The sequence below is a fragment of the Sciurus carolinensis genome, chromosome 8 (assembly GCF_902686445.1).
Source record: "Sciurus carolinensis chromosome 8, mSciCar1.2, whole genome shotgun sequence".
Lineage (NCBI taxonomy): Eukaryota > Metazoa > Chordata > Mammalia > Rodentia > Sciuridae > Sciurus > Sciurus carolinensis.
This window is the reverse complement of record NC_062220.1, coordinates 44,679,714-44,702,928: the sequence shown is the minus strand read 5'-3', so window position 1 is coordinate 44,702,928 and position 23,215 is coordinate 44,679,714. Positions and strand designations below refer to the sequence as shown.

The 23,215-nt window shown below is 39.5% G+C and overlaps 1 protein-coding gene across 3 annotated transcripts in view; it reads right to left on the bottom strand.

Moving 5' to 3' along the window:
• Col28a1 (collagen type XXVIII alpha 1 chain) overlaps window positions 1-23,215 on the bottom strand; it is a 196,400-nt gene that overhangs the window by 9,468 nt on the left and 163,717 nt on the right. For all 3 annotated transcript variants that reach the window (XR_007109989.1, XM_047562843.1, XM_047562842.1), the window contains exons 28-33: window positions 18,722-18,790; window positions 18,089-18,169; window positions 17,966-18,001; window positions 11,778-11,814; window positions 9,697-10,245; window positions 8,067-8,224 (exon numbers count right to left, since the gene is read on the bottom strand). Coding sequence is in view for 2 of the 3 variants with exons in the window: in XM_047562843.1 (XP_047418799.1) it covers window positions 8,067-8,224; window positions 9,697-10,245; window positions 11,778-11,814; window positions 17,966-18,001; window positions 18,089-18,169; window positions 18,722-18,790 (930 nt within the window). In the remaining variant the exon portion in view is untranslated. The remainder of the gene's footprint in view (window positions 1-8,066; window positions 8,225-9,696; window positions 10,246-11,777; window positions 11,815-17,965; window positions 18,002-18,088; window positions 18,170-18,721; window positions 18,791-23,215) is intronic.

The window sequence follows — 23,215 nt, the reverse complement described above, 5'->3', positions numbered from 1 at the left end:
AAGTACTTACATAGAAGGTTCTTTATTTGCATTTCAAGGTTACAAGACCTTCAGGAACACCTTGAGCTTGGGCTGCACCTCCCAGATTCCCTGCAGCTTTGGCTCACAGAGGTGGGACATAGGATTTTATTCTGTTTAACCCTTTTCATACATTAGTGTGATGCCTGCTGGTATGGCATTGCCCAGCACATGATTTAGAACGCTGTAATCATATATTTTAGAAAAGAGAACATTTTGATAATACTCCTTTGTTTTACAAACAGACCTGGAGAGAAGAGATGATTCAGTCAGATGTCAGGCAGCTATCAGATTTCACTTCTAGAATTTCATTTGTGGCAAAATAACACTATAAACTAAACAACAGTCTTTGAAAAAGTCCACACACACTAAACAGATGCATCCTAATTTCAGAAGTAAACAGGAAGAATACAGTCTTTGGCGCTGAAGGAATAAAGTATTTAGCTTCAGTATGGAGACTACAAACCAAATTTTCCAGGTATAGAAGCGTCTCCTATTCTAAGGGTAATAAATCTATTATCAGTGATTTATGATGCTTAGCCAGCATCTCTACATAGCAATAATATTAGTTTTTATGTAGGGTTTTATCAAGAATTTGAATTTTTGATCTCCACGATGAAAATATTAATTTTATTTTATAAATGAGTAAATTATAGTATTGACCAATATAACCATATGTGTATATGTGACTAAGTTAAGGCCATTTGTAAATAATTAATTAGGTCTGATTTTTGGAAGTCCATTTTATTTTTGGTCATTGGACAAATTAAACTTACCACTAGGTCTGGCCCCATATCTTGAGGTTTTCAATAGCATCAATTGTGGCTTCTGAATAGTAGTCAGTACACTATGATGGAGCAATCTACACACATTTATTTACATAGAATATTCAAAAAAAATTGAGATGCACTCAAACATTTATGCTATTTCTCCTATCACAGAGGCTTAGTACCAAGCTAAAATATATGCCATTGTGTTTTCAATCGTTTTTTAAAGAAAATTCAACCAAAATGAAATGATGTGTAAGTGAAATCATTTGATGAGGCTATTTTTAAAGGAGGAAGCCTATAAATAAAATGACACAATTAACAAGTATTAAATAAGCTAGAAAGGATGTAGAAAAGAAAGACAAGACACAAATTATGACTATAATAATATAAAATATGACTAATATAAAATATGACTATAATCATATAATAATATAATTAATATGGACGAGAAATGACGAGGTCCTGATCTAAGGCAGCAGAGGCGGGGGGAGGGGAGGGGGAGCGGTGGTGAGTGGAGAGAGGGTGAGGGGAGGATTCTGAAGGAGACAACAGCAGTGAGCACCGAATACTGTGCGAACAGGCTGACGACCTCATCCCAGGCTTCTTGGTGGACACCTGGCTGGTTGGTGGGAAGGAGAGGAAAGGACATCTGGAGAAGCAGCACTGCGAATATATTCCACAATGAATGTCTGTGGAATCCCCAGGCATAGGCCAAAAAATGTGACCATGAAGGCCAAGGAAAAGGTCTGGACTAAGGAGGCAAATGTGACAGTTGTTGACATGTGCCACACTGGAACTCAGAATACGAACATGGAAGAAGAGGAGAAGCAGACTGAGGACAGATCTTAGAAAAATTAAGACTCTGATATTTAAGGGGTAGGTGGACAAAGATTACCCCCAACAGTGATTGATACAGAGTGCTCAGAGGGATGGTAGGAGGGCAAGAGAGGGCTCTCAGAATAAAGAAAACAGCTTCAACGAAACAGTGACCATGGCATTGCATGCAAAAGAGAAGTCAAGGAAGGATCTGGCAATGAAGGAGGTCACTGGTGGCCTTTCTAGCAGAATTTCAGTGGCATAGTAGAGGCAGCAGCCTGACTTCAGAGGGTTTCCTGAGTGATGGGAAGTAAGAAAGCTTTGAATGAACAACAATGAGAGGGAGAGGGTTTTTGGGTGGGACCAGGAGGTGGAGAAAAAGGGAGAGGAAGGATAGAGACAGGGAGGAGGGAGAAAGAAACAGGATGGAGAGAGGAGAGAGAACAAAGAGCGGGAGTGAAAGACAAAGAGACAGCAAAAACTGACCTGAGGAATAATTTTATCATACAAAGATAGAAAGAGATAGGATGTTACCAAGAGGGACATGTAAATTAAGAGAGGGTTAGGGTATTTTTTAGATGGGCGAGTCTGAAGTCTGTATACTGACTCAAGGGAAGAAGTGTGAAATATTAGTAGGAAAGGTCACATCAGTGGAGCCAAGTTCTGACCTTACAGGAGGTAGAAGGGAACAGGCCTAAGAGCACAGGTAGAGGATTAAAAGGTGTCACATCAGAGTTGAGGGTGGAGCCCAAAGTAAGATTTGGGAAGGAAACATTCAATTCCAATTTCAAGTCTGAATCTGCTTAGTGCTCCAGTTCTTCAAAAAATTTCCGGTGGAGACGGGTCTCAGAAGTGGCCTTATTTAGATGGATCTTGAGATGGAGTAAGAAACAAAAATAACAGTGGGGGAAATAGGGTAGGAGATGGGAGAGATGGTGAAAGTGAAATAGAGATGGAGACGTTTGACTAAAATAAAACAGAAGTCAGACAGAGAGGGTGGGACAGCCAGCCAGCAGTCAGCCGCGAAGCTAATTTTCTGTAATATATGTTGGTACAGAATGTACATTTTCTTCATGGAAATGAGGAGCCTGCATCCTAGACTTAAGACTGGCAGGAAGAATCAGGATGCTCTCAGAAGAACAAAGAGACTTACAACGCCCCCTTATTCCTCCACTACGCCTCCTCCTGCTGGGCTAACCAGAGGGACTTCCCACGCCAGCTTGGCTCTATCAATCACTGGCTTGCTGTGGAATCGCTCTGCACAGGAATGCTGCAGCCTCCTTTCTACAGAGACGAAGAAGTCTTGCTGCTAGTTATCTAAGTTACTTGCAGTCAAGGAATAATTTTTCACAATACACAAAAAAGAAGCTTCTAGGGCATATAGGGTTTCTTTCTACTTTTCCAAGAGGAAAAAATATCTAAGGTATTATAAGAAACCAGCTCCTACAAATAAACTGTCATTACTTTATTTATTAATGCATTTAGAATGACAAAAAAAGTGACTTCATGCAGGAAATTAATATGCTTATGAACTTAATGGACCATTACTGGATATAACCAGTTGACCTGATAAAATGAAGTTTACTTGATTTTATTGCCTTATTCCTATTTAGGTCTTAGAAATCTTAACCCAACTGACCAGAAAGAATAAATGAACATGAAGTGTTAACATTATTAATCCCATAAAATATAAGGATCTTTTTATGTATATAATCTTTTTATAACAGTATAATCGTTGTCCTTCATTGAAAAAAAAAATCTTCAGGTTTCTCTTTTAGTTCAGTAATTGGTGTAACATTCATTTGGTCAATAAGCATTTATTGAGCATCTACTGTGTGTAAAACAAAGCACTACTTTAGATGATGAGTGTGTGAAACAAAGCACTACTTTAGATGATGAGTGTGTGAAACAAAGCACTCTTTTAGATGATGATTAGACAGACACTAATCATGTCCTTAAAAAATTTAAATGCACGAGGAAAGTTAAAACACATACACAAATAATTATTAATAATATAAACACAATAGATTCCAGAAGGAAACACAATTGTCCAGAGATTTCAGGAGAGGGACAGTTCTAATGGATGTACATATTTAGCTTCCTGAGACTGGCCTATGAGAAATGCAGAGCAGGGGGCTGCTTAAATGTCACAAACTTTAGTAGAATATGGGAGATCTTTCTGCTTTCCATATTTCCCAACATACCTGTTCCCAGATACTTAGAGCACATCTAAATCAGGATCAAGTCTCATTCCACAGTTAGATATAATGCTTAAAATGCTGGCCCTTCTTTGAGGTAGAAACCACAGGCTTAGATTGCACATTGAAGTGTGAATAACTGATGTCAGATTTTCCCCTAAGAACAGATTTTGGAAAGAAATAGAAGAAGAAAGGACAGAGCTAGGTGTCTTAAGTAAGGACAACAGAGAAAGAAAAAGCAACACAAAAAAGGAAAATGGAACTTCTGAGATCATTTACTGGTTTTGCATTATTCCCAAGAGTAAGCTAGGAAACAACCTAAATCATAAAGACAGTTGGGTAGGCACAGAAATATAAATGTTTTTATATTTATATGTGGGTAGACTGTAGAGAGATAGATGGCTATCTCAGATTTAAAGTGAATATAAACACATGCATGTTTGTTCTTATTAAATATCTATTAAGAAACTAATTGCTTTAAAATTCACAATTGACTTGGTGCTTCTGCAAAGAGTGCCAGTGTGAGAAGATCTAACAACAAGAGGGACTATCCAAGAAGTTCACATGCATTGCCAGCACCTGCTACCTCAGTGTCCTGCTAGACAGATATGGTTTCCTTCCTGTGGCAACTGGTTTTATAAATCCAAATTATTTTGGATTTTCTCTTCTTGTGCCTTCCCCTCCCCAGTTACTAGAATGCTTCATCTGCTATAATCTGTTAAATGTCACTTGCCTCTCAGAGTCATCAGATTGCTGCAACACGACACCGTAGACATATGGTCTTAATGTTCCTCATTCTGTATCATAACGTTCTTGAATGTTCCTCAGGCACTTTACATGGTACTAACTAAACTTATATTATTTCTTTAAAAACCCTGTCCTATAATCTCCATATTTCAATCCAGTCTATCTCCAAGCCAGGCACCCAATAGTCATATCAAAATCCCTCCCTCTCCCTAATCCCCAATCCATTCCATTGCTAAATTCTGCTGATTCTGTCCTAGGAAAGGCTTTCCTACCTGTGCCTCTATTTTATTCCCACTGCCACTGCCTCAATTTAGGGCCTTGCTGTCTCTTGCCTGGACAATTGTACCTCATATCCCAGCCTCTGGTTTCTTCATTTCCTCTTCCTAATTGTCTGTCATACTACAAAAAGGGTTATTTTTTGGTGAACCAATATGACCATAGGACCCTTACTTTACAAATTCCTCTGCTGTCTCCAGGCTATCTAGACTATAGATGAGGTTGAAGCTCCTTGGCATGGCCCATAAAGCCATTTATGATTAGTCCTCAAATGACCTGTCCAGCTTTAACTCTCGCCATTCTGCCACACACACCCTAGGCTACAGTTAGACTGAACTTGTTCCCTTTTCTGGAAATGTCATGCCCCCTTTGAATCCTCCTTTGCCTACATATTATCTGTGCTAGGAATACCCTTCCTCCTACTTTTCCTTTGAAAAACTCCTAGTTATTGTCAACTCTGGGATCAGAGTCACCTCCTCTGTGAAGCTTTCTGTTATGGACTAAATGCTGCATCCCTCCAAAATTCATATATTGAAACCTAAACCTCAGTGTAATGCCACTTGGAGGTGGGGACTTTTGGAAGTCATTTGGTCATGAGGGGGAATTCCTAAAAAGGGATTAGTGCCCTTTTAAGTAGAGACAGAAGAGAGATGAGCTGTCTCTCAACCCCAGGAAGAAGGTGGCTATCTACGACCTCATCAAATGCTAGATTTCAGACTTCCCAGTCTTCAGAACTGTGAGAAGTAAGTGATATTGAAGTCACCCAGTTCATGGTATTTTGACCCTCAGCCCGAGTCAACTGAGGCACTTACCACTACTCTCCCTGAAATTAATTGCACTAATTCTCATGTTTCATCCATAGCTCTGATAAAACTCTGAAAGCATCAGGCATCTTGTACTCATTAATCTCCCTGATAGACCGTAACCTTCTCTCAGGCAGAACCATATCTTAAGAGCCACCACCTAGCACAGCCATAAATGATCAATATGTGTTTCTGAAATTTATCAGTGTTAATATAGCAAAAATGTGATTCAGTGATTATAAGGAGTGCTCAGTTTAAATACTGCTTATCAGATGAAACCTGGTAAGCTTGGTCTTTTTAAAGAAGTCAATAGAAAGCATCTAAATATCTATTGGAAAACTGATTGTTTACATGGGTTGACTAGAAGAGGGACAAAGTGATAAGTCACACAAGCAGGCAAGATCCCCAGTAGCAGACAGAACTCAGGAGGAGACAGACTGTGTACATTATTGTCTATAATTTACTTTAAAATGCCTGGTACAGACCAGGGCCCACAAACCTCTCTGAGTTAAGTCTCAGTCCCCCTCTGTTTTTATAAATGTTTTTGTTTTGGTGCTGGGAATTGAATCCACAGCCTCATGCATGCTGACCCACAATCTGCCACTGAGCCACACCCCAGCTTGTCTTTATGATTAAGTTTTATCAGTACACAGTCATGCTCATTCATTAAAGTATTATCTATGACTAGTTTGTGTACTTCAAGGACTTCAAAGTAATTGGAACAGAAATTGAATGGCCTTCAAGTCAACAGTGTTGAATATATGAACCTTTATAAAAAATAAAGTGTGTTGACCCGGGAATAGACCACATGGTATAAATGTGTGCATTGATTTAAAAAAAAAATCCAGGGGCAATTTGTGTCCCTAGTTGTAATTAGTCATCTTGGAGTCAGTGTTTATGGGAGTGAAAAGTATGTTAAAACAACTTTCTGCTCTTTTTGGAACAGGTATAAAAATCTAGTGAGTCCTATAGTCTGTGCCCTTAGGATTAGTATCCTAGGCCTGAAGGACCTTGGGTCCAATCACTGATCTGATGTTTCTTGAGGCCTCAGTTTAACTATAAGGTGCTGTTAGAATATTTGCCTCTTTTTCCTCTTTTTCTTTCTTTCTTTCTTTCTTTCTTTCTTTTTTTTTTTTTTTTTTTTTTTTGGTGCTAGGGATTGAACCCAAGAGTTTTTAACCACTGATCCATATCCCTCACCCTTTTTACTCTTTTATTTTCTTTATTTTGTATTTTGAGACAGGTTCTCCCTAAGTTTCTGAGGCTGGTTTTAACTTTCAATCCTCCTGTCCCAGCCTCCCAAGTCACTGGGATTATAGGCAAGCACTGCCGTGCCCAGTTCTTTTTACCCTTGTTCGTGATTCTCTTTCATTTCAATGAAGCTCTCATAAAAGAATAGCACAGGGCCAGTCACACTGGTGCATACTTGTGATCCCAGCAATTTGGTTGGCTGAGACAGGAGGATTGCAGATTCAAGGCTAGTCTCAGCAATTTAGTAAGCCCCTAAGCAATTTAGCAAGACACTGTCTTAAATTTTTTTTTAAAAAGGGGCGGGTGGGTATTAGGGATTTAGCTCTGTGGTAAAACACCCCTGGGTTAAATCTCTAGTACCAAAAAAATAAAAGTAACAGGGACTTAATCAAACTTAAAGAACAGGGCATGACTGTGTGTGCCCACTTGCTAAAGGATGTCCATATGTGTAGCAGACACCAGTCTAGACTTACTTTAGTTATAAATTGGTGAGGAAGAGATTGTAGCAGTCACTTACTAGTTTTCACCTAAAATAACCTACTAACTGCTCATGGTATGAATGGTTCAAGACAGTTTTCAGAAGTTTGCTGTAAGGACAGTCACATTTACCTCGAAATTCATTCAGGGGTTAGTTATTTTCATGCCATATGACTGGGAAGCCCTGGATGCACCACATGCACGTACAGCCTCCCTTCCATCCCCACTATGAGCACAGAGCTGGAAGCTCAGCAAAGCAAGAACATGGCGTGGAGTGTGGGAGAGTGGCCAGCTGGACATGGGCATACTTCAGAAAAATTTGACAGGATACAAAGTGGGAAGTGGTTGTACAGATAAAGGAAGGAGAGTTTTGGCCTGGTATAAACAAATCTGCAAATAATGTATTATTAACCTGTTCTAGTGCATGTGATTGCTTTGGTAGTGACGGTGTGATATAAAAATAATATTTGCAACATTTAGTGGATAATTACTTATCAAATATGGAAAATTTTAAAACTCCCATATTCATATTTATAAACCCTAGAGCTGTTTCAGAACTGGAAATCTTGGGTCAAGGAGACAATATTTGAAGCCAAGCACATGAAAATGTTCATATCCCAGTGATTCCGACAGGGCAGAACAAGATGGTCTTTGATGCAAAATAGAATACACCATTTTAAACTCAAAAAGTAAGCAAGACAGTTACTTACTGACTCAGAAATTTCTTCTGGAGGCTCTGGAGTAGATTCACCAAGTTCTTCCCCCAACACCCCAAATTCAGGTTGAGATGATGAGGAACCAAAAACTTGAAAGAAATATGAAGGAAAATCCTCACAAATTTTTGTAGACAACTTTTGCTTCAGGATGTCTTTTAAAAGAAAGGAAGCAAAGGGAGAAAGTAGGAGCAATGAAGCATTACTTAAAACCTGTTTATAGCAATCAGCACTCCCCTTAAAATAAGAAATTCCCCATTATTTGAAATCAACTGCTCAAGTGAACTGATTTAGAAAGCATTTTTTCATTTTCTGTAAAAGGTTATTTAAAATAACTTTATTTATTTTCTTAATACACAATAGCACAAAAAGGCAAAAGAGGAACTTAAATGCTTATTTAGCCAAAGTGTCAGTTAGCTGTGAATTACTCTACGTAAAGGGTTAGCCTCATCCACATTAAGTTAAATAGGCATTTACGTCTGATTTTGGGGATAGTAAAAGGCTGGATAATGCAATGTAGCAAACTAAAAACTCCTTCAGATAACATGATAAAGCTCTTTGGTTATTAAAATTGATTTTTTTCTGAAACATGTATTATTTCTGGCCATTCTAACACATGAACAACTTAGTGAGATTGAATACATCAGATCCACCAATTACCAAGCATAGTGTTGAGGTGAGCAAGCTTGGGGAAGGAAGGAATAGAAAATGGAAGCTTTCTGAGCATGGTATGCTACCCCTAGGCCTGGTGGTGCTGGCACTGAGGCGTGGACAGGGCATGAGGCCTGGACAGTTTGCCCAGCCATGTCAGGACACACTCCTAGATAGATGGTGGAGGAAGTACAATGACAAACTGAAGCCTGCAAACACATTAAGCATAACTTTTACTTCACAAGTTTTCCAGATCTGGGCCCTGCCAGCAACAGTCATCAGTTTCCAAAGAACTGGAATATATTTCATTGTAAAGTGATACCACAATTTAAACATAGATGAGTCAGGATATTAGGTGGTTTCATTATAAAGTATCAATTCATGTGAAAGGGTAAATTCAGCATAGGGAAGCCCATCAGATTAACATTAATATGATGCTTATCTAAAAGGTTGTTCTCGAACATAAATTCCTGACATCAGCACGTTTTCATAAAACCAGAGAGCAGAACAAGCTCTCTAACTAATCCCAATTACTTACGTTTCTCCTCTCTTTAGTTTACTGTAACATTATCATTCGACAAACACCTTTAACTTCATTTTTATTCGGTGGTGGTTTCCTGCCTTGCTCCATTCCTTACTCTAGTTAGGTAACTTTTTGAACATTAACCAGTCTTAGCAATATCCCCAAGTCCTATTCTTTTTTTCATTCCTGTTCATTGACCACAGATACTCCAGTTAAACAACTCCAAGGTCAACTCGGCCCTTACTATGCATGAATAAAGACATGGTATTATACCCTCCAAACTGGATGATACTACATTTACTTTTTTTTGAAACTTGTATAGTTTATAGTTACAATTTAATGTTGCATAAGCCTCATTAATCTCCTGATTTTCATTTTTGGGCAGAATAATCTAGTAATATGGTATTTGGAAGAACAATGTAAATTCCTATCTTCTGGGGCAGTCAGCCTTACCATGCAGGATCAAGAAGTCATCAAAGTGATATACATGCTGTGGATCAGTAGCAATTAGATTCATTTCTTCAAAGAACATGTCAAAGTTGGGATCACTTTTCTTCACCACCCCGATCACAAATGTCTCCACGCCAGTGTTATTGGCTTCTTTCACCACTTCTGTCAGATTCTTTTTATCTCGGGAGTCTGTCTGTCCATCAGTGATGACCAAGCCCACCTTCTTTACACCTGGCCTGGCACCCTTGAACATGTCGTTGGCTGCTTGCAGGGCAGTGGCTGTATAGGTGCCTTCCCCCAGGTACTGCATGCCGTCCACAGCCAGCTTGAAGTCATCCTTGCTAGAGAACTGCCTCAGATCAGCCACCTTCTCTACCTGATGGCTGTAGTTGATTATGCCCATGCGGGCTGTGGCAAGGTCCACAGCAATCCGGTCAGCCAGAGTCTTCACAAAGTTTTGGATGATCCGGAAGTTGTCTATCCCTACACTTTCTGAGCTGTCAATCACAAACACCAACTCCAGTGGAGTCTCTTTGCATTTACGACCACAACCTAAAAGATGAATGTTGAGACAGAAAAATTGTAGGAATGAAACCAAACCATGACTGATTAGCACCACGCTGGGAGAAGAGGGGCAAGAAAGGCAAAGATGAACCTGGAAGCTGAACTGCTATCCTCCTTTCCTGTGACTGTGGGAACAGCTGACATCTGTGTCCCTCCAGGTTTCTAGACTTCACTCAAGATTCCATAGCAGATTATAAACACCTATGTGTTCGTTTCTTAAATCAAAATATAAAATATTGTTTAAAAGCTAACATGCCCAGTGTGTGCCTTCCTGATTTTATTACTCTTCCTCTAAGAAGTAATTACTATCCAAAATTTGTTCTTCATCATTCCAACATCTGTACTTAATCTACATCTATATCCTTACCTGAAACTGGAGATTTGCTCTCTGGCATGGATGAAGTAATGGGGTGAGAAATTTCAATTGTGGGGAGGAAGGATTGAGGCCTTAAACTCTACACAAGAATAGCTGCCCATAACAATTCTATTTATGACCAATCACTCACAATGAGGACTGTAATGACTTCCACATTACAAAGAGGCCATCAGCCCATCTATGCTGTGAAACTCTTTGAGGGGAGGGATCCCAGAGAGCCCTGGCCAATAAACAGTTTTTGCTTAAGTCAGTAAATAATTGTGAGTACCCTGAAAATAAAAATTATCAGTTTTTTTAAAAATATATCTTCATCTTGCCCAACAACAAACCACAGAAAGTCCTCAGAGAACTGGTGTTATCTTCACAGGGCTTTTAGTACCCAGAACTCATGTCCACATCAGCCTGTCACCATAGAGTTCCAGGCTGGTCCTTAAGTCCAGAAGACTTTTAGGGGACCAGCCAGTTCCCTATATGGAAAGACAATGATATCCCTGCCTCCAAACACTCAGGAGTCTCTCTCTTCCTTATTTCATTAATTTCTTGCCTTTGGCTGATCTCTTTTCTTTACTTCCTCTTTCTGGCAACTATTTTAAGTCTAAAGTATTCTATGGTGGACTCATGTAGCTATCACTGTGAAGCAAAACGAACCACTGAAGGTCCTCCTGCCTTTGAGATCAAGTATAGCTCTAGAAATCATGTTCAAAACTCAACTCAAAGACTTCTTGGCTTCAGGAAAAACACAGATATTAAATTACCAGCTAGACTGGACTTATGTAGCAGTTGGTTTTTATAGTCATATTTCCTTTTGTTGTTGTTGTTTTGTTTTGTTTTGTTTTGTTTTGTTTTTTCCTTCCCTAGCTCTGGTAAATGTCACAGACTACAAATGAGCACTGAGCTTACAGAAGGCCAGGCTACCTGCACACACTAAGATAGGAACATCAGGCTCCCAACCAGTCTGCAAAGACAACTTCCTCTCCTCAGTTAGTGTTCCCACAATCTTGCTCACTGCTTCCTCTCAGTTTCTCACTGACTTTTCACACTCCTCACTAGCCCTATGATACTCATCCTCTGAGGGAACTTCTTATCACACCAACACAGACCATGGCGAGAATGGTACCTTAAATGGATGGACTTTTTTTCTTACCACATATTTTAATAATAAGTTCAATGATTTCTTCTTTCTGGAGAGAAAAAGGAAAATGTATTAGCATTAAATGTAAGACTATAGTATTTTTTTTCCTAGAGTCTTAAAAGTTGTCTTACTATAATCAGCAGTAAACCATTTAATGTAATTCTTCCACTGCAGAAAAATAAACAGCACAGAGGTTTAAGAGTTGGATATAATATATCATAATTGAAATGAGGTTGAGTTGTGAAACTTAATCACTCGGAGTTTTGGGGTTCAAATTGCAATTCCAGTATTTATCAGCTTGTAACCTTGACTATTAGGTGACCTACCAGTATTTGCATCTCAGGGCTGTGGTGCAGATTGAATGAGGTAAACACACAAAGATCTCTTAGCTCGAGGTCTGGCCCCACTAAGTGCCCTACAATAGCATGGTGCAGACATGCATTCAGTAATGCAACTTAAATCACATGTGCTGAGCAACTAAGGCATACACTGGAATATAAAAGAGCTCATTCCAGGCTGCAGTCCCTCCTATTTCCCTGTACCAATGCTCAGTTTTGAAAGATCCCTCCTCAGTTTCCTACTATTCTCACTTTGGTCCTTCTATGAAATGTCTCTGTGTTTCTTAATGTTCCTTCCTTCATCCTGTAGTACATCAGCTCCACAGAAGGGTCTGGGATGACATGGGTACTAGAAATCAATCTGTGACACCCTGCCCTGTGTGGCATGTTTAAAGTATCTAAGATGAGACTACAGAAGGCAGGAGCCCACATTTGCCAAAGACATGAAGCTGAAATGGATGATTAACAGAAGCTAAAATTTCAACAGGAAGGAGCAATGGACCTAATCTAAGAAGATAAAATTTAATAGATGCAGGAGTAAAGTTTAAGGAATAAATCTATAATGACAGAATTAGAATACAGGTGACATATCTGGTGACCTGCAGTGTATGTGGGGACTATTTTAATCTAATTTAATTTTTTAAATTATAAACTGATCCAAAAACAATGATTTCCAGTAACTAAGTAAGAAAACCCTCTAATACCATATTGAGTTACATTATAAAATTACATAAAATGAAGAAGTCAACAATGTTTTTTCAGAACTTGCTATACTTTTTCATGTTCAGAGAGACATATAATAAATCTGTTAGAATGTATATGGGAAGAGAAAATGTATAAATTTATATTAAATATAACTAGAAAGTGAAACAGAAATTTATGTTTTTATGTTAACCTTTTAATGTGGAGAAAATACTCTATACCAAATTTTATGATTATAGTTTTGCACTTAACCTTGTATCATAATTAATTTCCCATATTATTAAATGTTCTAAAAAAATCTCTGAAGTCAAAAGTGTGATCACTTTTGGCTGTGGAGCTTTCTGATGAATGCTGCTAACCTATCCTTCAGAGAAGTTATAGTAACTGACATCTCCAATAGCAATATATAAGAAAACCTATCTTATTTTAGACATGCAATGCTAGTTGTTATTATTTTCTAATCACTACAATTTGGTAGAACAAAATATTTCATTGTTTTAAATTGATTTATTAGTTTGCTAGTGAAATCAAATTTTATTTCATATGCATGTTTCCAAGTTGCATTCTTGAGCATACAGTCTTCGTATGTACTTTGTCCCATTTTCTTTAATTGTAAAGTTGGTCCTTTGTTGGCCTGTAAGAGCATTGGATATATTAAGGCTGGATTTTAATTCTTTTCAACATGTTTTTATGGCGGATTTAAAATACTTTAATTTGTTATATATATACACATATCAACCTTTTCCTCATATTCTTTTCTATTAAGTGATTGGATAGTTCATTCTTTCACTAAAGTCACTGAATAACTACTTTGGTTACTTGGTGCCAAAAATGAAGGCATCAAATTTATTCCATTAAAGGATTCATAGTCCAGTAGGAAGTAAACAAATAGGCAAAGACTTCTGTAAGTGCTCCAGAGCCAGAGAATCACATGATCTGCTGGATTTGGGGCAGTGGTCCAGGAAGCAGACTCTGACCAGTTTGGGGTGGATGGAGTCAGGAGGAAAATTCCAGGCAGAAGGAATGTCACTTACACAAAGAACACTGCATTACAGTACTTGAGTAAACCGGTGACTCAGGGTATATGGTAGAAAGAACAGAAATGTAGAAGTCATTTCTGTAGGAGTCTAGGAAGGTCTTGGTTTTACATTGAAGATGTGAACTTGAACCTGCATACATGATCCCTAAAAGCAGAAGAGCTCTGATCTCACTCCTATGTAAGAGAGATGATCAAAGCAACTGGTAGAAGGGTTTGAGGTTCCTAAATAGTTCAGGTAAAGAAAATGATACCAGAAGGCAGTGGTGACAGTGATGGGTGGGGAAGACAGACCTGGAAGAACATTCCAGATGGAGCATGAAGAGAACTGGGCAGTAACTGAAAGAAAGGATGAGGGGAAGAAGGAGTCTAAGAGGAGGCAAACATGGTGGAGCCTTGTTCTGAGGTAGGGAGGAATGGAATAGGGGCATGTTTGGGACTTGTGAAGATGACTGGGCCTGGATGAGTTTGGTGCATCCCCAGGATGTCCAACTGGAGACAACCCAATAGGATGTAAGGTCTGGTACAGTCCAAGTGACAGGCAGATTTAAGAAATGCTCATGTATATTTAGTTGTTCAAACAGGGACCACAGTTAGATGGCCTGGAATAGGGACGCTCAACCATGATTTAACCAGTGTGACCAACCAGTCCCCATTCGACAAACATATTCTATGTTATGATTTTAAAAAATAATAATTTTTATTCACCCTATGATTTTACTGTGTTGTTCAGTTAGCCTTTTCAAACTGTACATCACCCTGCCTTTAGCAGCTGTCCCTCTATGAGAGATTGAAGGTGGGGAAGAGAAGCCTGGGGGCAGTCACTGGGAAATGCCAACACTGAAGGGACAAGTGGAGTAACACTCTTTTTACATAATTTGCTGAGAATTATAGTATTTTCCTCTTAAAAGAGTTTGTTAGTCTGGAATGAATCTGTAATTGATGGCTATTTAGGGGATACATTTGTTCATGAAGAGAAGAGGGTAGGGAAAGAGAAGAGGCCTTCCAAAGGCAGCTTTCATGGGGGAGCATCCTGTATTTGACAGGAGACAGATCAGCTCTAGTTATGAAGCCCTGCTACTTGCTCACTAGGTGACTTTCAGTATATTGCTCCACCTTTCTATTTGAAAGGTTGTACTTCATCGGAAGATCAGACAATACTACCTTCCATGGAGCTGCCATGCACATTAAATATGGGTATTAGACATGAGAAAGCCTTGCCTATCAGCCTGCCCCATTCTTTTTTTTTTCACACCCTTATCCTCACCAATCCTACACTGCATTAGGCCTTGGCCAGCAATCAGGCAGTGAACCCAGTTCTTACTCCCAAACTCCATCTAAATCCCCTGAAAATACATGACCCTTGGTTACCTCTTGGGTGGGCCCAGGCACATAGGCCAATGCTGTTGACTCTCCAAATTAGGAATCCTTTGGGCTGGGGTGGATGGAGAGTGGAGAAACATTCCAGGCAGAGGGAGTGGCAGTTACACAAATCACATTGTATTACTTGATTAAATTTGTGACTCAGGGTATGTGGTAGAAAGAACAAAGTTAGGTGTATTCAGACTATGGCATAAAAGAGGAGTTTATGCACAGCATGTCCACTTCCTTTGGACCCAAGGATTTCTCATTAGAAGGAGTACAGCCTTCTGAAGCTCTAGCCCTAGGCAGCTGAGAAAGGTTGGTACTGATGTAAAGGAGCATAGCTCAGTGCCTGTCGCCTACTAGATTTTCAATGTGTTCTTTTTCCCTTCACTCTTCCCATCCTGCCTGCTCTTTTTCTAAAATCTTGAAAACCAATGTCAACAAAACGACGTCTCCATTACTAAGGTCTTTGCTTCATGGTTTAAAACCCTGCACTCAACAGATAAAGGCTCCCTTGCTTCACACATACTGAGGCAGGGAGGTTGGATGGGGGGCAAAAAGACAGTCAATATAATCAACATCTACAAAAAAAATTTTTTTAAAAGACAGTCAATATAAATAATAAATAATTGGATCTGATCAGGAAGGTGGGGGCTGGTCAGAAAGAAAATCAAATGCTGCCCTTTCCCCTTCCTCCTTCCAAAGCCCTTCCCTCTCCTATTCCAACCTGTTGCCAAGGTCCCAGACCCAGGAATTGTTCCTCCCCGCAGGGAGTTGTAAACCACTTGGGATGCTGCCCCCTTCCTGCCTGAGATCACTCCACCCTTGGCCCTTCCAGCCGTCTGCTTCTCACCTTTTGGCCATCCCACTGGCATCTCCCAGCCACTAGTCACTTACACGGGATGGGAAAGGAAGGAGCAAGATAAAAGGGAAGAGGGCAGGAGAACAAAGAAAATCTAAGACGTATAAAAGGGGCAGGACACTCCCACTTCTTTGGATACCAGCTAAGGCCCCCTTCTCCCTTCTGGGAGAAGTCTGTTTCTAGTCTTTAAATAGAACTTGCTTTCTACACCTGCCTCCACTTTTCTCCGGTGTTCAATCTTCACAGCTGGTAAACAAAATTCCTTGTCACTGGTAACCGGCGGTATCAATATCACACATCACTGTGTGCTCTGAACTCTCCTAACCACTTCTGTCATGGCATTCATCACAGTGTGGGAGAACAAACGTTCGTCTTTGTCCCCAGTAGGCTGTGAGCTCCTTGAGGGCAGGGACATAGACTCTCATTCTCTACTATTTCCCTAGTAGCTCTCAGAGCCTGACTTGCTACACTCCCTCAAAATACTGGTGAAACAAATAAATACATCAGCAAATGAATGGATGAAGAATGCATGGGTGAAGTCCAATTCCCCATGCTGGGACAGTAGGGGAGGGAAAGTTCCACTGGTCATTTATGTCAGGTTGGATTTGAGCAGCTGCTTGGGAGGGAGCAAGACGACAGGCGACCCACAGCTAGAGCTGAGAGCGAGACCGGGGCCATTAGGAAACCCAGTTGGTGCCAAAGAACAACCAATCGGATGCCAGGCAGATAAACCTCAGTGGTGTCTTGCAACCACTGTCAGTCAACGGAGTCCCAGCCAACCCCCCACCACCTCCCCCACCCACACACACAAAACCCTGAAGCCTTCCTCCACCTATTCCGGCCTATAAAGACCCTGGGCACCCTGGGCCACATGCGATTTTCTCCAGCTCTCCACCCTGATCTGTACCCGGGAGGGCTGGGAATTTCCCCCAAGAGCCAAATTCCAAAGCTTGCTTTGGCCACTTTTGTCCAACTGCTGTTTGGTCACCCACCCTCGAGCTTATAACTTACATACGCTTTTCCCTGCTGCTTTTTTTTTTTTTTTTTTTTTTTTTTTTTGGTGGGGAGGAAAGTATTGCACATGTAGCTGCTTCATCCACTACAGGCATCTTTGGGGTCTGAGGAAAGGAGGGTCACAATTTGTGCCTCTCCGCTCTTGTCAGCACCTGAACTCCCACACCCTCTCACTTGGATTTTCCTGGCACAGAACATAGGATCAGCATCTCTAGACCATGACCCAGGGAAAAGAAGAAAAGGTCCCTTTTTCTCTTCTACTCCAGGAGGTGCAGTATCTTCAAATCAGACAAGAAAGAATCAGAAAGGAAGAATGAGAATTTGCTACGGAAATTCTAGAACCTTCCCTTCCATGCACGTTTAAAGAGTCAGTTTTTTGTTTTTAATGGTATGCGGAAATGAGCAGGAAAACATGAATGCTTAACAGATATTTTTTGAAAAAGTAAATCAGTACATAAGCATAATCCCAATTTGGTGCTGCTGTTTTCCCTTGAAATACTTCCTAAAGGAACAAGTTCAGGAAAAAGAACCCCCATTATGAGATGAGAAGGATCCGATAAAATAAGAAGTCATTTGGTTTCTTGTAAACAGCTCAATTCCTTGTTGCCAATAATAGCAGTGTGATCATTTCTACTGGGGGGAAGGGGAAGTAGTCACACCTCTACCACAAGGCTAGCCAAGGCTGCCTGGTGTAATTTCTCCTTCACAGTCCGATGCAATTACATCATGCATCTAAGTCAACACTGGGCTGGTTGCAGTAACCATCATTTAAATATCGACTAGAATCCTGCATCCAAAGAATTCATAATTCTAAAGCTAAAACATGAATGCAATAATTCTGCAAACACAAAACTCTCAATTACCCTCTAGAATAGATACTCACTGTAAGTCCTGCGTCTCCTTTTGGTCCTGGTAATCCCTACTTAGTACAAGAGTAAACAGTTAATATAGTTGGAACCAGTCATGAGTATAGAATCATAATGAAACTTTTTAAATCACTTCTTGCCTGTTTTCCTGGAGATCCTGGGTCTCCAATTTCCCCCTTTTCACCTTTCTTTCCCATATCGCCCTGTTCTCCATGCTCGCCCTTTAAAATATGATTAAAAAAAAAAGATAAGTTTAAAATGTGAACATTAAAATCAAATAGCAAAAACCCTGCAATTTAGTTTATTTGAAACTGGTATCTCTTCAAGAACTGGGGCTCTTGTTGATATGAATATATGATATTAAAAAAATTGAGGGAAGTTTGTTGATGCTCCCTTAGCCATGGTCATCTGATTTATAACGAACCAGAGATCTCAAAATAAAGAGATGTTCAGGGGCCATATGATCAGCTCATCACCTTCAGGGAAGGTTACTGTGTAATTGGCCAGATTCCTGAGTTAACTATTAGCTCCTGTATGTGTGTTGTAAGGATTTATCCTTTTATTGTCTGGATTTTAAGAATGAAGGCAAGATTTTATAAAACGAGCACATTTACAAGTAGAAAAGGTAATTAATGCACAAGGTTTCAATTCCACCTGAATTTCTGAGAGTGGTAGGAAGAAGTGTGATGTGTATGTGAGAACTTGGTCAAAGTCAAAGTTAAGCTATGGAGATCTCAAGCCGCAGCATTTCTCTAAGATCCTGAAATACTCACCTTCTGACCTGGGAGGCCTTGGCCCCTGGTGCCCTGTGGCCCTGGAAAACCTCGAGGTCCTTGTTCTCCCTATATAGGATGTAAGAAAGGAATGTATCTATTAATTTTCCAGGTTGACTGAGTATTTGGGGGGTCAGAAACACACTTGCTTCTTCAAAACTGGATTATAGCATCATCAGAATCTTGGGAGATGATATAAACACAGGTATAGATAAAGACACAAGTATAGATACACTGATGAGTCAATGGTTTGCTAGTAAATGCTGAACAACCAAATCTGGGGAAAAAGTGAGGGCCCTGGTTTATAGTATTAGCCTGTTTCTATGGTGTAAATACTCCTACCTTTCTGATTTTAAGACATGAACATATTAACCTGTACACAAATAACAAATAGCTGGGTTTTGTTAGTTGCAGTGTTAATGATGGAATTTCATCTTTACATTTTTCTATATTTATTTATATGCTAAATGTACATATTAATAGCAGGAGAGAAAAAAGAAGATATAACAGCATTCTTCCCTGGCTATCATAAAGGAGTTGTTCTTATAATTCACTACATACCATTAGTTCCATCTCTGATCATTTATAGCAACATGTAGGACTTTTATTCAGTTTTTCCCACCATATCTTCATATCCTCTCTTGCCCTACCAATCCACATATGTACAAAGGGGCTTCATGATGTTGGATCCCAAACAGAAATAATCACTGGCAAATATACAAAGTCATCATACTGATGCTATTTGTATCCCATACTGATCCCTACTTTTAACTCTTGGTCATTACTAGTGATGAGTCTGTCAAAGATGATAGGCTCCTGAGGATTGATTTTCCTTCTGTCATGGTACTCCAAGGTACCCTGACCAACCCCAACAGAATCACTAGTATTCAGGAAACAAATTCCAACACCCAGCCCAACATCATAACAACTTAATGAGAATCACAGGTGGAGATATAGGCAAAATATGCATGATTGCCGTAATTGTGCTGAGGCTTGATAACCACTACCCCAGAAGGTGTGATGGCATTTACGAGGTAAATCCTGGGAGACAGAGGCCGCAGGGTTGGCTTGGAGACCGCTGTAACTGGGCATCTCATTATTCTGGAGCCTCTTTAATTAGCTCATTGGTTGTTGAGCTTTTTAAATAGACTCTGTTCTTTTTAAAATTGTCATATGAAATATTTCAGAAGCAAAAACTACACAGAATAAAATAAATATCTATCTACCACCATATTAAAAAATTAAACAGTACAGATATTATTGAAACCTATGGAACCATCTCTAATCTCATTTCTCTGAGAGAAGAAATCTGTATCTGAAATTGATATTTATCATTTATATCAATGTTTTTATACTCTAGTTTATACTTTATTTATACATACGTACATAGCCCCAAATAACAGATATTTTAATACTTTAAAATTTCAATTAAATGAGATGTTTGTACATTTGTTTATCTCAACACTATTTGAAATTTATCTGTGAATATATCTGCAATTCTAGTTTGTTGACTTTCTCTGCTATATAGTATCCCATTAAATAACAGGACTACAATTTATCCCTTATCCTATTGATGAGCATTAATTTCCAAAATTTCTATATTAAAAATAATGCTTCAATGAATATTTTCACCTACCTTTGTACAATTGTACACATCCCTAGGAAGAAACCTTTACATCAAAACAAATAGTATACAAAACAGTATAAAATAAAATAAACACAAGTAAATATTCTCTGGAGTTGAACTGAAGTGCTCAGTTCTTCATGAGTCCAGTCCTAACCTCTCAGAGCAACTTTTCACAACTAGACTCTAAGGTTCTTTTTACCCTCTGATGTGTTGAATTTCTAAATGGATTGCAAATGTGGTGTTACACTCTTGCCTCCTCAACTCAACACAAGAGGACTTAAAACGAGTTTCCTACCATGGTCAGACTACTCAGAACTTACTCCCTGAATGTCATTTCACCTTGGTATCGCTTGAGCCAAAGTGAATGCTATAATATAGTGAGCCTGCCAGGAATATTTTTACAGTATTGTACAATTCCTGGGCCCAGCTAAGGAGACTCGTGCAGGAAGGAGTGCTTTCTCTATTAGTTGCTTAGTGGTTAAAGTTGACAGGTCGAGATTATTGGTCTCTATTCAATTTATAGTCAAGAGAGAATCATCTTCTCATCAGGAAATCTGGAGATTTTAGGAGGCTCTGAGCCCTGGATAGGGGCTGGTATCAGTTAAACATGCCCTAAATTTTAAAACCAACACTTGGATGTGAAACTGAAGATTCACATAGAAGGAGAAAAATCTGTTCTCTTTTTCAAAGAAAATACAGGTAGGTAACAGAAAGACAAACAGGCAGGAGTGTACAGGTAACAATCAACCTCATACACATACTGGAAGCCATACAGGAATGGATCTGCAGCCTCATCTGCAGGAGGAGGGACGGAAGGTCTGTCTATAGTAGACCTGAGGGACAGTGTATAAAGGGACCTGAAATACCCTGAGGAGATGCATGCCTGGAATTCTACTGTCCTCTGCTCTAATTAAAAATAAAGGAGAACAAATATGAAAAGAAAGATATTCTTTTGAAGATGTCCCAGTAAAGAACACTTTGGTGGAAGTTTGTTTTCTCAGATTTTTTATGAGATGAATGAGGTATTTGTAGAAGGTTGCTCTGGGTTGTCAGGGAGTCTCAGACACTGGGATCAGAGTTAGGAGATCCTGGAGGGTTTCTGGCCAGGTATGAGGGAAACTAGAAGTTCATGGGAGAACACTAAAAGGAAACTAATGGTTGGTTTTTCCCCAACCCCAAGGGACAGCCAGAGTGCAAACCATTGTGGGACTAAGCTGCAGTGGTGAATTATCACAGGGACATCTATATTTAGACTAAGTGGGTCCAGAAAGAATGCCATGCCTTTCTTAACAATTATTCAGAATAATTACTTGTTTTACAACATCTCAGATCTCCACAACAGCTAATACAAAAGATATCCAATAAAAGTTTATGACTGACCAGTTGCTTTTAAAAAATGACACAATTTCCTAACAAAGTTAAAAGCTATTGTGGCTTCCTCACACACCCTGAGGGGAAACCGCAGAGAAGCCAATTATCATGTTAGGATCCCTCTATGTTCAAAAATTTATTTTAGGATACTTCAAATATAAACATTTTCTATATAATTGCTAGCACTGGAGCCATTCCAAGCACTCGGGTTTCCTTATAATAAAGACATTTTTCTCCCTTTAAATTACCAGTTTCCTTCAAAATACTTGAAGGCTTCCTATAACTTTCAGAGTAGACTAACTAGTTAAAAGCCTTTTACCAAGTAAGTTCATACCTAAGCTTGGCAGAGGTGAATACTATACAATCAGTTTTTTTTTTTTTCTTTATAAGTCTCAGGAAAAAGATAAACAATGTTTTTAGCATGGAGCAAAGTAACTGCAGGAAAGAACCGGTCTGTTGTAAGGTATAATTAAGTGCAAACTTCAAACCCAGCTTCTCAATCACTGTATCACTTTGATGCACTCTTAAATCTGTCCTAACAATGTGATAGTTTTGTTTTCAGATGATTGCTTACTCTCTGGGAAAGAAATTTCTAATGTACAACTACCTGAATGCTTTAATGTTTTTTTTTTTTTTTTTCATTACTGATGCCAGGAAACAACAGTGTTTTTTTCCTAAATGTTCTTTAAGGTACAGTTATAAAAAAAATAGAATTCATAGGAAATCAGAGAATATAAAGGGGACATCTGGCTTCTGCTCAGAATATAGAAAAGTGAAAAGTCAATGTTTCCCTTATTCTTACAACAATTTAAAATCTATGGAGTCACAACTTTTCTTGAATCTATCATAGAGCTATGGGTGCAGGGTAACGAGACAACTCAACAGTAAGTAAGCACAGGATCTTCCAAGGAGAGACAGGAGCTAGGCACTCAATACTTGGGGGAGACACCAGGTGTTACACTAGCTGGTAAGGAGAATTCAGCAAAAATTTTTAACAAATTGCCAAAGGCCAAGTATGGGCTGCCATGAGAGGATAGGAGGGCTGGAGGCACAAGGGGAAATGGTACCCATTCACAGGCTTTTCTCACCAGTTCTCACTGGGAAGCCTTGAGACAGGTAAGAGTCTGGAGAAAGCTCTTCTCTGGTGCAAGCAGAGGGAAGCAGGAGTCTCCAGTGTCTTGGCCTGTTTGTGCTGCTATAACAAAATACCATGGAAATAGGTTGCTTATAAACAACAGCAATCTAGTTCTTACAGTTCTGGGGCTGGGAATCCCCAGATCAAAGCACTGAAGGATTCAGTTTCTTGTGAGGATCCGTTTCCTGGTTCACAGACGGTGCCTTTTTGCAGGGTTCTCACGTGGTGGAAGGGGCAAGACAAATCTCTGGGTTCTTCCTGGTTCCCCTCCCCAGGGCTCCACACCTCCAGAGAACATTACCTTAGGAGTTAGCATTTCAACACATGAATTACAGGTGGACACAAAAGATCAGACTCTACC